This window comes from Calonectris borealis, chromosome 7, assembly GCF_964195595.1.
Source record: "Calonectris borealis chromosome 7, bCalBor7.hap1.2, whole genome shotgun sequence".
NCBI classification, from domain to species: Eukaryota; Metazoa; Chordata; class Aves; order Procellariiformes; family Procellariidae; genus Calonectris; species Calonectris borealis.
Genome location: NC_134318.1, coordinates 41,917,151 through 41,932,809, shown reverse-complemented (window position 1 = coordinate 41,932,809; position 15,659 = coordinate 41,917,151). Strand labels below are relative to the sequence as shown.

At 37.2% G+C, this 15,659-nt stretch overlaps 1 protein-coding gene across 1 annotated transcript in view; it reads right to left on the bottom strand.

The window, feature by feature from the left end:
* Positions 1–441: 441 nt before the first annotated feature.
* Positions 442–15,659, bottom strand: part of PTPRE (protein tyrosine phosphatase receptor type E) — a 107,452-nt gene continuing 92,234 nt past the window's right edge. The window contains exons 13-20 of the mRNA XM_075155290.1: positions 15,373–15,522; positions 13,746–13,839; positions 12,825–12,901; positions 11,721–11,855; positions 10,939–11,064; positions 9,046–9,206; positions 5,105–5,240; positions 442–3,641 (exon numbers count right to left, since the gene is read on the bottom strand). Of these exons, the coding sequence (XP_075011391.1) occupies positions 3,567–3,641; positions 5,105–5,240; positions 9,046–9,206; positions 10,939–11,064; positions 11,721–11,855; positions 12,825–12,901; positions 13,746–13,839; positions 15,373–15,522 (954 nt within the window). The 3' untranslated portion in view covers positions 442–3,566. The remainder of the gene's footprint in view (positions 3,642–5,104; positions 5,241–9,045; positions 9,207–10,938; positions 11,065–11,720; positions 11,856–12,824; positions 12,902–13,745; positions 13,840–15,372; positions 15,523–15,659) is intronic.

Here is a 15,659-nt window from a genome sequence, read left to right as displayed (position 1 = left end):
GGCTAGAGGAAAGGCTTGGTCGACAAGCAAAGAGCCATGTGCTGGGTGCTGCAGGAATATACCAGAAGAATGGCTCTTGTTGAGGTAGTGCAGGGTCAGACTTCGAATCATCACATTTATACGCAAAAGGGAAGGCTGCAACGGCACGAGTCACGTCAAAGCTCTGTCTTGTCAGGTCTTGCTTATTAACACAGTTTGGAAAGACCGGGCCTTTCGATTGCTATCAGGAGTTTATATGCACTTTATATGCACAACGCTTCAGTTACAACATGAATCAGAATATTACTTCTAAATAGCTGCAGATAAGTACTGAAAAATTATTTATCTAGATAGATTTCAACTCCTTTAGAATACTTAATTTAAATGAACACACAGTACAGGAATGAAATTAAAAGATTTAAAGAAAGTAATGCAGTTTGAGAATAAAAACAAAGCTTTGTTCTGGCATCAGAATGTATTAGATCTTGCAATTTGCATATACAAATAATTCAGCAACATTCACCGGCATTAAAAACACAGCAATATCAAATTATAAATGTAATAAAGGAAAATAATAGTAGCTGAAACTGTATAATACATACATATATTATAAAGATTTGACAAATTAAATACAATTTGGTTATACAGAAAAGTTTCGACAACTTTACATTAAAAAATGGTACTAGGGAAATGAAAACATTTCAAAATACTGAACACAGGTAGTCAGGCTCATTTTAAAAGTTTAAAAAACTGATACGTAAAAATACCCTAAAAAACACTGGTAATTACAGTATGCATTCTTCATTAAGGCCCAATTCAGCAAAGCACTTAAGGGATTGCTTCAGGAACAAAGAACCTATGGTACTTAAATGTTTTGTGGAATAGAGATGTCGTAAAGCGAATGCTTAAATGCTTAGGTGAACTGGAACCTGTCTTAACACGTGAAAACAGACAGTCAAGTCACACAGTGACCAAAACCACACACAGATCAGAATGTACAACTTCTAATCACCTATTTGGCATTTTAAAGTAATTCCATGCAACATAGGAAAATGTAAAAGAAAATTCATATATATCTATATTAAGACACAGCTCCCCAGTTATTAGGCTGCTACAATGAGCAGCCTATTGACCAGACACAAGAACTGGAAAGCAAGCTTTTCAAATTATAAAAAAAGTCATTATGTAGCTATATTTGTGACTCCGGAAATATATTATAGGTATTTGTGTTTCCTCCTAGATCTCTTAATATAGTTAGCAACTAAAATCCGAGTACCCACTTAGAATTTGACGTTTCAGCTGAACTCCATCCTACTACTTGCTGTAACTACGGAGAGCTGCCTGTGCCCTGCAGAACGATCCCTCGTAGTGAAGCGCGCGGGCAGGAGCTCTGCTGCAGCTCCCGTCGCTGTCGGGGGGCCATGGCTCCCCGCTAACATCACACCGCATCGCCAGTGCGCCGAGGAGCTCTGCTTCACGAGGCAGCTCTTAACCCAAGCTTTTATTTAAGGGAACCAAAAGGCTGTCCAACAGACAAATTATTTTTCAAATGTAGGCTAAATGTTTGGAAAGATCCTGACGTTGGGATCTAATGGGACCACAAAACATGCTGCTTTGGAAAACGGTGGAAATTTCCTTGCATTATTTTCTATCATCATTTAACCTCTCTGAGTCTCCCTGTGCTACAAATGATCATACTGAAAACCCCACTGTATTGGTTTCCATACTGAATTTATTTGATGGCTTTTTAAAATTTGATAAAATTTCAGCATGCAGTAGTAATGTAAACTTACTTAGCATTCATTTTCGATACTCAACACTTTCTGCGTCTTGAGCGTATCTTCTAATAGCAACTCACAACAAAGGTTTAGTCTTTAAACAATCTTTTTTAAGTGCATAATTTACTGTACAAATAAATACAGAAGTGCATTGATGGGAAGTCAAGAAGCAGTAAATGGCAGTGTTCAGAACAGTGCGCTTAGAAATTTCTAAACTGCACCTTTTCCATTCAGTGTGAAATGAAAGGAGAGGTATGAACACCTTCCCGCTCCCTTGCATTGTTACAAAGTATAATGCTATTTGTTATGGGAAATGAAAAATGGTCATGGGATAAAATAGTGCAAGAACAATAGTGATCAGTGTAAGTTGCTTATTTTAAATAAGGCTTTTATGTTTGCATCAAAAAAACCCAACCAACTGGACAAGACAGAACTATTGCATATTAGTTATGTAACTAAAGTACATACTCGCATACTTTGTGCTCATTAATTCATATATGCATTTTAAAGAGTGGAAAAGATATACTTTTTAATTATTCAACATTCGGATGCCCTGTCATTTTTGGATTTTCAAACCCCCAAGCATATCCTGTTCAGGGCTATGATAAAGACTTTTAAACTTTATTTCACCAATTATATTATCAGTAGTACTTTCATTAAAAATATATCTATGTACACAATCATATACTCCTTTTAGATAAAGGAATATTTCCTTTTTTGATAATATATATGGGAGGCTAAGAACGTAGAGGAGCTTTTTGCTACAATGCTTGATGTTGCTAGCATTACACTGTTAGTAAAATGTTTTTTCAACATTTTAGCAAATACTGTTAATTATGCTGTTGAGTCTAATCAAAGAATAAGAGTTCATCTTCATCTCTTTCGCCTTTTGTCAAAGAAGTGGGAAATTATGCACGTGTATATAGAGAAGCTTTATATCCATTTCTGACGATGGCTATAAAGCCTCTTCAAGTAGACAAGTTCAGGTGCTGCAAAATATACTCTTCTGATATGCAAAATATTCTCAAAATAGTGGTAAACTCGCATTATTGTCTTTCTAAATAGATTCAAGCTGGTGTAATATTTAGGAAAGAACAAAATAAATGGACTTTGAAAGCTATATTAAATCAAAAATTCAAATCTGTATTTATACTGATTATATCTTATTGACAGTAAGACTCAAAATAGAACTGCCATCGAGGTTCTTAAAAACAGAATTTAAAAGCAGTTATATTTTTCAGTTGGACTGTACATTATTACACGTGAAGGGCCATATTCTGATACCTTTATCATTAATAGCACTTCACTCAGTCTCTTTGCCTTCAATGAGACTATTTGTGAAATAAATTACAATTAAGCATGAGCAGGTTATCAGAATGTGTCTCCAAATGGACATCTATTTTCATAGCGAAGAAAGGTTTATGGCCAAAACATGTTTAGTTTAAACACATGTACCACAATTCACTTTTCTTGTATGAAATGCAAATCATCTGTGTAAAGTTTCAAGAATTGGGAGATAACATTATTGATAAATATTTTTAAGTGGAAAAATTCAAAGAAATAGACCCTCAAGAATTAATTTACCATAAAGATTTCTATACCATCTTATAGTGATATACTGTATATGAACATTATACTTCACTTTAGAAGATATTTATATTTAAGAAATAACTTTATACAGCAAACGCAACTTTTAGAGCAAACAGAAGGTCATATTTACAGTAAAGTCAACAATCAAAATGACATGGAATAAATTAACAGAATATACAACTATTTATACAGACAAATTAAAAAATAAGGCAGGAATTTTCATTTGAAATTAGCATAATCCGAAAATATGTCGATGAAATCTTGTACCACTCTGTAGCAGAATTCATACTGTTCCTGAAAAACAACAGAAAGGTATCAAAATGTGCTTTGGTTGCATCGTACAACTACATTGGAGAAAATCGTACTTATGCAAATCCTAGTGATAAATGCAACATGTTCTAACCTGGACCATTACTTGGACCAGTAGCTGAGGACTGGTCTGTTCTGATTTTTATTTATGTGTTTATTTTTTTAAACAAAAGCAATGGTACCTCGCTCTTTTGCCAAATACACGCTGACTGTTGCTCTGCGGTTAAAATGATTTCTTTAAGCTTTCTAGGTGACAGTTCTTAAACTGAATCAATTCTTAGACCTGGCTTCTCATTTAAGTTAAGCAGCTTCCTGTACCTGGCCGTGGGCCGGCTCACGCTCAAGCAGGCAACTCCTCCTGTGCGTTCCCCGGGGAGCCCGGCTGTTTAACTCTGGGCTCCGTCTTCTGAGCTTTACAGCGGAAACTAAGTGACAATGCAACTTGAAATTAAAAACCCTCTACATTCATTTGTCTGAAATGGAGCTCCCCTTGCAAAGGCTGTCTGCAATATATTTATCCACTGCCTACGCTAGCCCGCTGGCCAGTCCTCTGCATCCTAAAGATGGGACACATCCTGATCTTCCAGGCATGCTGATACGCCTTCAACATGATGTGCTGGATTACAAAATCTGTAACAACACCGATAATAAATGGAATTGGCACCTGAATTCACTCATAATGGAAAGCAGAGTTTAGCAGAAGCCTTTCTGCAGCCTCAGCTGGGAATATCTGTGGCAATTACACCCTTAAGTAACATTATTAAATCACGAAGCCAGAACCCCAAAAGAAATATTTCATCCCTGTCTCAGCGTGACTGTGGATAATCCAATTCTACTTCTTCAACCCCTTTCTTCCTCTCTGTGGTATGGAGAAAACATCTACCTGAAAAAGGTGTTTTGAGGTAACTGTTTCTAAAGAAGTTTCAAATCACAGAATGGAAGCTGCTATCAAAATACAAAATACCAGCATTTTTATGTTTTTTCCAAAAACATACCTCTCAAAAGGTTTTTTTAATGCTTTTTCAATAGGGAAAAGTATCTGGACTAACCTTCACATATTCCTTGTATATGACTTTAAACAAGCCAAAGACATTTCTCCCTTTCAGTGATCAACTGCAAGCCAATTTAAGCCCAGACATTTTAAGGTAAGAAAGAACAACAATAGCTTAAAAGGCATTTACTTCATGTTTTGTCACCTGCAACACTCATAAGATTTTGGTTTAACTGTCTCCAGTTCCTAAAAGAGACACAATGTTTAGCCAAGTTATATTTTCAGACACGCTAGGAAAAAAATCTGTAAAAATACAGATTTCTGATAATACCTTGTACATACACAGCCATCATACATAATTTATTTCAACCTGCAAAAAAATCCTTTGTTCTCCTCCCACAAGAATATTTACAAACATACATCCTTTGACAAGGATCCGGATTGTTAAATACCATACCAGTGTTTGCACCATATGTGGCCTTTGCAGTCTTAAGCTCTTCACAGCTTGAAATACATCTAAGAGCCCTTCAGCCTTCACTCGCTCCAGAATATTGCTGAGTGCTATGAAGGTACCTGTTCTTCCAGCGCCAGCACTGCAACGTAAACACACTTGCTTAACGTACAGTAGGATAAAAATGTTAAAAGAGAAACAGTAGTGATGTAGAATAGCCAAATACTACTATTAGCCAACTTCTACTCATTTTTTGTGCTTAGTTTGTCACCTCAGCTATGCTAGAAGGGAGCCAGAATTAATGGAATTAACTCGGAGCCGGGCTGGAACCAATAAAGGCTCGTTAGTGACAGCTCCTGTACGCGAGTGGGAGATCCTGAGCTGGCTGCGGCAGCGCTTGGACACCCTCAGCCAAAGTCTGAGACTCAAATAATGAACTGGCAAAGCTGCTTACTCGAATCTGCATTCACCTTCAGCAAAGACAACTTTTGGTGCTCCCACACTCAGCTTTCGGTTTTATTCTTGATGGGGGAGGACACAACCTTTACACTTTCAGTCTCAAAACTTGGTTCTAATGCAAAGAAGCACTGTGCAATCAAACCCACATTTTTCTATGAGGTTGTCATTAATACTTCTGCATGGTGGACAGATACGAAAGCATTATTATTATTATTATTACTCCAAAGCAATTTGATGGAAAATGTTCTATCCAACTGTAATGATTTTAATGACTGTTAGGATCTAAGCCATTTCTTGATTAAATGTATTTATACAAGGACAAACTAAAGCAAGAATACATATGAGGCTATAGTACATACAAGAAACTAAAATCGACTGTTCTGCCTCTATCTTGACTACAATAAGCAACCTAACATACTCCAAAGTAACTGTAGTTTCTTTTGTTTCAGTATGTTTGAGTATATTTTGTCCTCATATGTTTCAGATCACGATTCCGTGGAATCAAAATCTATTTCAGTAATTATTATCTGATTTATTATGCCTAACTCTAGAGAAAAAAAAAAAAAAAAAAATTAAAAAAGACATTTCTTTCCCTCTCCTAATCACAGTAATTAGGGACTATTTGACACCAACAAAACAGTGGCTGTGCACTGGAAGGCCAATAGCTCTGATAGAGAATAGTTACTAAAACCAGGATGGAATTGGGAAATTGGCAATCAGCCGTAAGATGGAGTGGAAGGTTCATTGGATTGCTGAATAAGCATAAACACAAAATTTATTAAATTTAAAAATTTTCATATGTTTTAACCGTAAGCAGGTGAATTGTAATCACATGTCATTGCTTCTACCTTATTTCTATCAAATACAAAAAAATCTGATAAGCACAAGCCTTATGAAAAGATTAAGTGCAAATGCATGTATCCTCAGCTGGGTACACTAAAAGTCTCGTTGGAGGAAAAATGAACAGGTACAATGTATTAGATGTGTTATTCCCGTTAGACTTTTATCAGACTAAAGACAAATACAAAATCTAAAAGGGTTCAGATTTATTTGTAGTTAGGTAATCTCTAGTAACCATCTGTGGTTTCCAGAGTAACCCATGAGTTTCAGAATAGGTCTACAACTATCAAAGGATGAGGACATGAAGACATAAAGTAAGCCTGTACACACACATCGTCACACACGTTGCTTATTCATTTATGCCGAGAAGAGGTAGGTATGCACTGCTTTGCACTCCATTTTTAATGCTCCTTGCGCTAGGCTCACTCTCTTCTCTTCCGAAAACATGCTTTTAGCAAATCCTTAAAGCTTATACAAGTTGTTTGGGTTTTTTTAATTAAGAATTTTTAGTATGGATGCATGGAAAACTAAACTGCATTTGAAATGCAGGAGAAAAGTAGGTGTTGTCTCATGGGAACACAGCACTACTCTGCATACTTGCTTCTCTTTCTGCAATTCCCTTAAAAAAAAAAAGATAACTTTTAAATTGACTCAAACTTCATTTCTTGAGACAGAAAGTTCAAAGGCAAAAGACACGCGGCATGGGCAAAGACTGGGCAAAAGACAGAAGTAAGGGGTGTCTAAATAACACAGCAGCCTTGCATAGTTTGTGACAGTGCGGAACGGAGGGGACGGTGAAGAGAGAAAAAGCTTAGGTAGCCATGAACTAAAGAGAAGGCAGCTGCAGACAGACACTGGAAGAGAAGGGAGTTAAGATAGAACAGATTGGCTTTGAATTCTGTTGGCAACTCAGCTAGCAAAACCCTTCTAAACTATTTAGGGTTATGTCTTGATTCTACTTAAGAATTGTCTTTTTTAGCAGCTCATTAAACTGTTCACAAATAGTTGGAGAAAATAAACAGAAGTTTTCACAAGTTCATGTGAACGCTCTGAAAAATCAGTCTTAGACTTGGTATGTGTTTACTTATTCATAAAGTTACATTCATTTACATTTGAAGACTCAAGTACGACTTCATGGAGAACTTCAAGTAACTCAAAAGCTGTGATGTACAGGCTGTCCAAGTAGGGTCAGGAGAGAATTCTCAACATTAAAAATCCTAGAATACATGGTGTGGTTTGGGTTTTATTTTCTTGTTTAAATCCATTTTATAGTGATTGCAGTAGATTTTTAAAAATCTAGGACAAATGCATGCCAAATGATTAAGCTAAGGCTTCAGAGAGGCTGCAAGTCTAAAAGCTTGGCAAAGTAAAAGCAATGTATATCTCAGATAGTTCTTACACATCTAATTTGTGCATATCGAAGACATTAGTTACTTTTATCTCTTATTTTACTGGCTAGAACTCCTTGATATTTTACCCGCTTTAATTATAATTCTGAATTTTAACTCCCTAGCAATTCAAAAAAAGTGGCTGTGCAAATTTGTCAAATTGCAGAATCAAACACGAAGTGTCACCATCACCCTTGAGGGCAGCCACGGGGTGGGGGAACCCACAGTCCCCGAGGGAAAATGTATGAAAACAGCAAAGAGCGAAATACAAAAAAAGAAAAAGGAGAACGCTTTAGCAATGAACATGCATTGGTGCAAGATCACGTCCCAAAACACCAACAAATCTGAGCCCTGGCTCAAGGTCCCAGGATCTCTTTGCTTCCACAGTGCATGAATTTATAAAGATTAAAATATTTTAAAAGCAAGGTATGATTTCTGAATTAGGAAAAGGCAGAATACTAGTTTTACTACTATTTTTTTAAAATCAGCAGATGCAGTACAGAAAGGGAAAAGACAAATTTTAAAGACTGATAAAAAACCCCACACTCTGAAAAATATCACTTCAAAAAAAAGTGGAAAAGCCCAATGTATACCTTTTAAAAAGAACGGGGGGAAAAAAAAAAAAGATGTTGCAATAAAAAAGTACAGTTCAAAAAACCCCCAAAAGTGAAAACCTGGCACTGGACAAAGATATATTTTAGTTATCATGTATCAAGTCATACACAAGCACCCCCTTAGCATTAATGTAAATGTTGTTTTTCTGTCCTCCCAGCTCTCATATCTGCTTTCAAGGACGGGGTACATTTTGCCTTCTGCTTAGATTAGAGATATATTTTATTCTCCTGATAGTTTGTAAAAACCAACAGCATTTTGATCCCAATGGAGTATTTGAGAGCACTATATTGGTGGGGTACATTACACATCCCTGCAATAAACCTACAGCCTTCCTCTCCTAATCACAGCGTTTAGCAAAACTCAGGTGCAAGACTACAATACCACAAGCTAATAACATACTTGTTTAATTCCAGCCATTAAGGAGGTATCCACTGTGCTAATTTAGCAAAAGACAAGTCAAAAATCCGTCATGCAACACTAGATTTTCTTTTTTTCTATCTTTTTCTCATATTTCTTAATTTCTATTTATTTTTTAAAGGATGCAGTCTACTCCCTCACAAAGAAAAACTGCTGTAAAGTCAACCAGACTGCAGAAAAAGCAAGCCGGTTCCTTAGCTGATGGTGGGAGGAAGAGGCGACTCTTACCTGCAGTGCACCGTAATCGGGTGATTGCCTGTTTGCTGCTGCTGCTTTTGGACTGCTGCAATCAGGTCGATCATCCCTTTTCCTTCTGCAGGAATCCCAATTTCTGGCCACCCATGGAAATGGAACTGCCGAACAAGCCTGCTTTGCTTCTCCTGGTTACCCTGCGTGCAGGAAAAACACCAGATTTATCCAGTTATTACTTCAAAATGGAAACACACTTCTTACCTTAAACATTTGTAGCATAAATTTTGCACCACCATAGTAGAGGGGGCTCTTTGCAGCCTGGTCCACAATACATTGGTCATGCAGACCTGATAGTTCTGTTTCCAAATTCCCCATCCACTGTGCTGATAATTTACCCCTATAATTTTCCTTTTGATTTGCACAGCTGCTTCACCTGGGTAGTACTAAGGATACACTTAAAGATTATTCATCCTGAGTACCAATGGTTGAAAGCATTCATCATGCAGAGGCGAAATCCAAAGTGCCATTAAGACAATCCAATTCATGAAATGCACCCATCTTTGCACAATGCTACCTGCTACTTTGAAACTTAACAATTATTTGCCTTTTCTTTATGCTTGCTGATTAAAAGCACACTAAAAGTTGCAATAGGTATCAATACCATGCTAATGCAGTTAGCTCTAGACAGGTTTGGACGCACAAAAGCTCTTCATCCTATGATTTAACTACCCTGAGATTTTTGCTTGCTCTTTCCCATGACTGCATTGTAGTAGTGTATGGATGCAACATAAATATTCTGGCAATTTTACTACGTATCATCAACTCTTGCAAGCCACAGAGAGTTAAAAACACTAGGTCTCTGCTGATGCGAGGTGTTTTCAATGTGTCCACCATAGGGGACATCTAGTGAACGAGTTTGATGGGGAGTCTCAGGACACTCTTTTGTACTAGAAGCCTGGAAGATTTTGCCATTACGAAGAAAAAGGCTTGGTCAATCCTCTTTCCTCCCAGCTCTGCAGGAGATCTTTTAACATAATATTGCTTCAAATATCATTGATGTAGTCTAGCTGGACTCAGGCACAATACAGAAGTTACTCAGATTTCTTAAATCTGCAGCACCAAACACTTCTAATGATGCTGGACTGTAGTGCAAAAACATTGCTGTTGGGTATTACCTAACATGCTGTTACTTGAGTTTTAAATACTTTCCAATGTGACAGAAGTCAACACATTGACAAGGACTCTGCTTTGTGAAGCACGGTGTGTATTCACGCCTAATCCACCACCCTCCTTCACAAGGAAATACAGAGTACTTTAAATTTAAAGTCCTTTTGCTTTGCATGTGCCAACTATTTAAATGCATAAATGATATGCAAAGTAATAAGTAGTTAAATGAATTATATTCTTAACTGCAAGTATTTTTCTTGTTATTTTTCAAAAAAAGCAATGCAAATCAGATCCTAAAGAAATGACGCAGTGAGTGAAGAGATGCATGCCCAAAAGATCAAAACCAGGTTTTGAGTAGATCATACCTGCAGCAGAGCAACATAAAGGAAGAGCTGGTAGGCAGAGGCAAGTACATGGGCTGTTAAAATGCTTCACAGGATTTAAAAATATTGAATCAAATGTTCTTTTAGAGATATGTGGGAGATGGGAGAAAATACAAGAATAACAGCAACAACAAAACATTAAAAAAAAACCAACAAAAAACCCCACACCCCACTTTGATCAAGGACGTGTTTTACTGACCAGAATTTTCATGCGGCTTTAAGCAAAAATGTTTCACATAAGCTTTCTCTTGACTGATACGATGTCAGATGTTGATTAACCACATTTAACTTTAGGTAGAAATTCCAGAATTTAAGTTACATAATCATATTTGTAAATGCCTTCAAATGCAAAAAGCCTCATGTAATTTAAAAACATTACCTGGTTGTATGTAACTATGAAGTCCCTTACACTTATAGTGTCTAACAGACTGTCATTCTTTATTTCTACAGTTATCTCTCCGTGAGTTACAGAGCCCTCTGATGGCCAGTACTGGCAGCATTTTTCCTGCAAAATTAAAAGAGAATTGTAAATGTTCCTTGACATTTTTTCCAGTTATTTACATTGTCATGAATCTCTGATATAGGAGATGACATACAGCATAATAGACGTGTTCTAAACACTTTGTAATGGAAAGGCTAATAATCAAGAATACAGTAATAAAATATTTCTATAATATAAACCATTAAGTTGAAAAGGGCTTAGGAGTCATAGATGGCAAACACTGCTTTAAAACAGATTAGAATAAAGTAAGTAACTCTTTTCATTAATTAATGATGTACTAGGAGAGGTTCAGAATAAGCCACTGGAGCTTACACTGGCAGAACAGGGAGGGAAGTTTTCACAAAAGCTTTGTCCAGCTGTTCTCAAATCCCAAACCGCTGTTCCATGTCAGGCATCCCTATAAATTCTGTGCTTTTAACGTGAACTGGGCCCTTTCACAAACCATAATTTTCTGTAGTTTTCGTGGGTTTTCTGACAATGCAAGCAAAAGCAGCAACGTTGGCCCACACCAAATAGCAAAGCAAGAGCTCATTTTAGGAAAGGCAAAAAATCTTGTCTTGCTAGAATTTGTAGGCGGCAAATAGTTTATCTAATATTAATGCTCATATTTTACAGATGTTAACAGCAACTGCTTTGCTCTGGAGCTGCGGGATGCATACCTGCTCCCTCTCTTGAACTTCTGTGAGCATAACGATGGTGTGGCACTTCCACTCCCACACCATCCGCCAGAAATCCTCCACCGTGTGCGGCAGCGGTCCCTGGGTGGCAATGAAGTAATCCTTCTGGCGATAGCCCTGCCGAGAAAGACCGGGATGCGTTTATGTCATGACACGTGAGTACAAGTGAAGCGGGACGGAAGGTGATGGTCGGAGAGGAGATCACTACTTAAACTGGTGCTTCCCGCGAGCCCCGCTGCTTGACATGGGATGGTTACTGCACTGAGCCCGCCCGATTCTTGCTCGTTGCCAGAAACGCAGGGAAAAAATCCTCCAAATTCACAATCCTGAATTGTATTTTATGACTTTTTACAGCCATGGCTGAAGGGATGAAATTCTGCAGTAATAGGTAACTGAAAGGATTTCACAACAAGATTATCATAATTCTATAGTAAAGCTAATAGCTGCAGTTGTTAACATTTAGCTCAATTTTTGAGCTACAGTTCTGTTTACATCCTGATCTGATCTTCACAGCTGTGCTATCCACAATCCTCAATCACTAATGGGGTTTTAGTGCTTAAGGATATAATTAATTATCATATTTAAATAAAAACAAGACACAGTGGAAGGTGTTGCCAAGGTTCCACCAGGAAGCCGGGAACAAAGTTAGGAATTAACACAGGTCTGCCCAGGTAAACCCTGGCTCCCAAACACTCTCATAGCCTTTCCCCATGCTAAATACGGAGTTTTCTTTTTCCTTTCCTCAGAAGGGCGCATATTTACATCTATTAACCTGAATGCAGATAATGGAACTGTTGGATGTTAGTTCTATAGCTAATTTGTTTCGCTGCCTGTTTGTTAGAATTTAATAAAAACCTTAGTTTATAAATCTAACAACAAGAAGAATGTTTAAATTACAAAACCATTTAAACTGAAATTGAAAACACCAGATAAGAAATGTATTTGAAAACTCTCATAAGCCGAACCCAAACAAAAAAGCTAATGTTCTTCATAAGCCAAGCTGATTGCATCTCTTTAAAAAGACTTATCAGCAACAGCAAAATATTTGACTTGCAATTTAAATACAGGAAAAGTTTTTATACGTACATCTATGAAGGAAGCATTGATGTAGTCTGTATACTCTTGCCCTCTTTTCATTGACAGAATCACTCTATTAAAATCATCTGGGGAAAAAAAAAAGTCTGGTCTTACTTTTGCTAACTGTAGGTTGACTGCTCCACTATTACATTTGTGAAAGAACAAACCCAACAAAATTGTTTATCTAAAAGCCAAAGAGTGTCTCAAAGTTCTTATCCAGCGCTTAGTAAGTGTGTGGAGGAGGGCGCTGGTTTTTCTGCTGTTGCTTTTCCATTCACACAGGATAAGGCCAGCAAGGTCTGAAACTTCCATTTGCAGTTGCAGACATTACAGTGCTGCTCCAGGCCAGGCAAGGAATCACTCAGAAAATATGTTGGTTTAAAAGGCGGAACTGCTGAATTATTTAATTCAGTCCTGAAAAATATCTGATTGTAATACATTTTACATTGATAAAGTAAAAAACAATTCATTAAATTGTTTGCAGACACTTTATAGAGGCATTGCACTTTATAAGGAGAGGATACTGCTCTTTGTATCATGAGGTTCTCTAGAAACTTTAGAGCAGACATGCCTGCAAAAAGGACGACAAAACCAAAGGGATGGCTAATGGAAACACCCAAAAAAATGTGTTGTCCCTAAAAATGAAGCAAACCCAAAAACTACCACTCTGGACAGTTCAACAGGTTTTGAAAGCATTTGAATTTTACAGGCAGAAAAGTTAAAACTTTTTAAGACATACGCAGGAATTATTTGCAGAATTCCAGTTTCCAAATCCGGGCAGGACCTCTATTCTTGAGTTATCCCAACAGAGCTGTATTCTCATGTTAGGTGTGTTGTTATCAACATATAGATATAGTGTGTATACGACAACCTTAGGATAATCGTGTATTTCTAGCACTTGTTTCTCTATATAAAAAGTTGATCTCTTACATGGAATAATCTGGATGACTCTAGCTTTCTTCATATTTGCTGGAAGATTGCCAGTTCTCATGTTTTCTTTCATTATTCGAACATTTGTTAACTTCTGTAATAAAACACGCAAATGAGGATGAGAACTCATTGAACAGAAGTGGTTCTTGCTCCACATATCCTGTACTCAGAAGGTTCCTAAGTGTCTTTATCGGATACAAAACAGTAACACAGTCAAAGCGAGACTGACTTCTCACAAAAGCAACTTCATTTATTCAGTTTGTGCTGACAGCGTTCCCAGGACACAGAAGACAAACACTGCTCTTGCCCCAACAATTTTTTTATAGTATAGATTACACACCCGCAAGACTGTGCAAGGTAACACAACAATAAGAGGCTGCTTCTGCTGGGGTGGGACTTACCAGATAACCATCACAGGTACACAGTTGCATTTCAGCAACGATTTCATATAAATTCAATTTAAATTAAAATTAATTTCATTTTCAAACTGCAAGCAGGTTTCCAGACATGTATTTGCCAGGTACTGAGTTTCAGGAGCATATCTTAATTCCAGTAAAATCTCTAGTACCGGCAACAAGCTATTAAAAAGAAACCCCTACCCTCTGAAAAATCACTTTTCAGCTACTCTGTGATGCTGTGTTGAATAGACTTTATGGCAGAGACTCTCATACCGGTTACAACACAGCTCTACTCTTTTTGGTGTAGGCGGGCTTAGCGCTCCTGGGCCATCTAAGCGCTTTTCAGAATACACGGCAGAACTAAACGTTGCTCTCTGCACTTTAATGCAGCCTTGCTGGCACAGCGGACAGCAGAAACAAACTTTGGAACTCTGGAAAAAGTAGAATAGTTGATGTTTTCATTTGCTTCCTTCCCTCAGACAGACCAATACTTTTGATTTTTTAACTTTTTGCTATATCATCAGACTTATTCTTACATCATTTTCTTTTCCCAGTTCCCAATTTCCAATTAAATTATTCCTTAAAAAAAAGAGATAACTCCAGTTAACATCTATATGTCATTTAATGCTTTAGACCTATATATAGAATAATTATTTTAACATAGCAAAAGTCATAAAAAAGTTCTATCTATTTCCTTAGGACAATAAAGTCTATTTTAAACAATGACCACAAACAGCTAGCGTGGTTGCTTTCTGCATTTGAGGTTTCTCGACTAAACAGAAATGCTTTTTTTTCTTTTCTTTCCTGACAGGTCTGGATGTTCTGCACAAGACGTGTAAATTCTCTGCAATTCTCTCTGCCATCAGTCATCACTGAGTTAATAATCCCATTGAGATGCAAATTAGGTGCACGTAATCCAGCTCCCTCTTCCAGCATTATCTGATCTGGCATCTAGTACCAGACCGAAAGAATAATTCCATTTTTCTTTTATAAACAAACAGAAAGCATGTAGGAAAAGGTCCGTAAAACGACATAGCTTTGAATGAGCATTTGCAAGGCCCCATTCACTGACTCTGCAGGACCCATTCACACAAGCACAAAATAAAACAAGTTGTTCCGTTTTGATGGACCTTTTCTTTTAAGTTACACTTCTCTTGCTTTTAAAGTATCTTTTTGGCTTACGTGTTTCCATGCTTAGAAATCCTATGGCAAAGGACTTTCATACTTACTTTAAATTCTTCTTCTAGCCCTATTTTGACAAGGTTTGGCGCTGCGTTGTGTGATGTTTGTAGATGTTTTTCCAAGGATGACACATCTAGCTCCGTGTCACCGTAGAGGTAGTATTCAAGTAAGGCTTGATAAATGAAGGAGTACTGCATCTGGAACGAACGAAGAGGCCGATAAGCACACTGCAAAGCAAGGAAGTGAAACTATGAATTCTGGCACTTTCACTTATCTCATTTGGTCTCCAATCTACTAATTATCAAAATATACCTTAAGCTAAAACAGAGTTTTC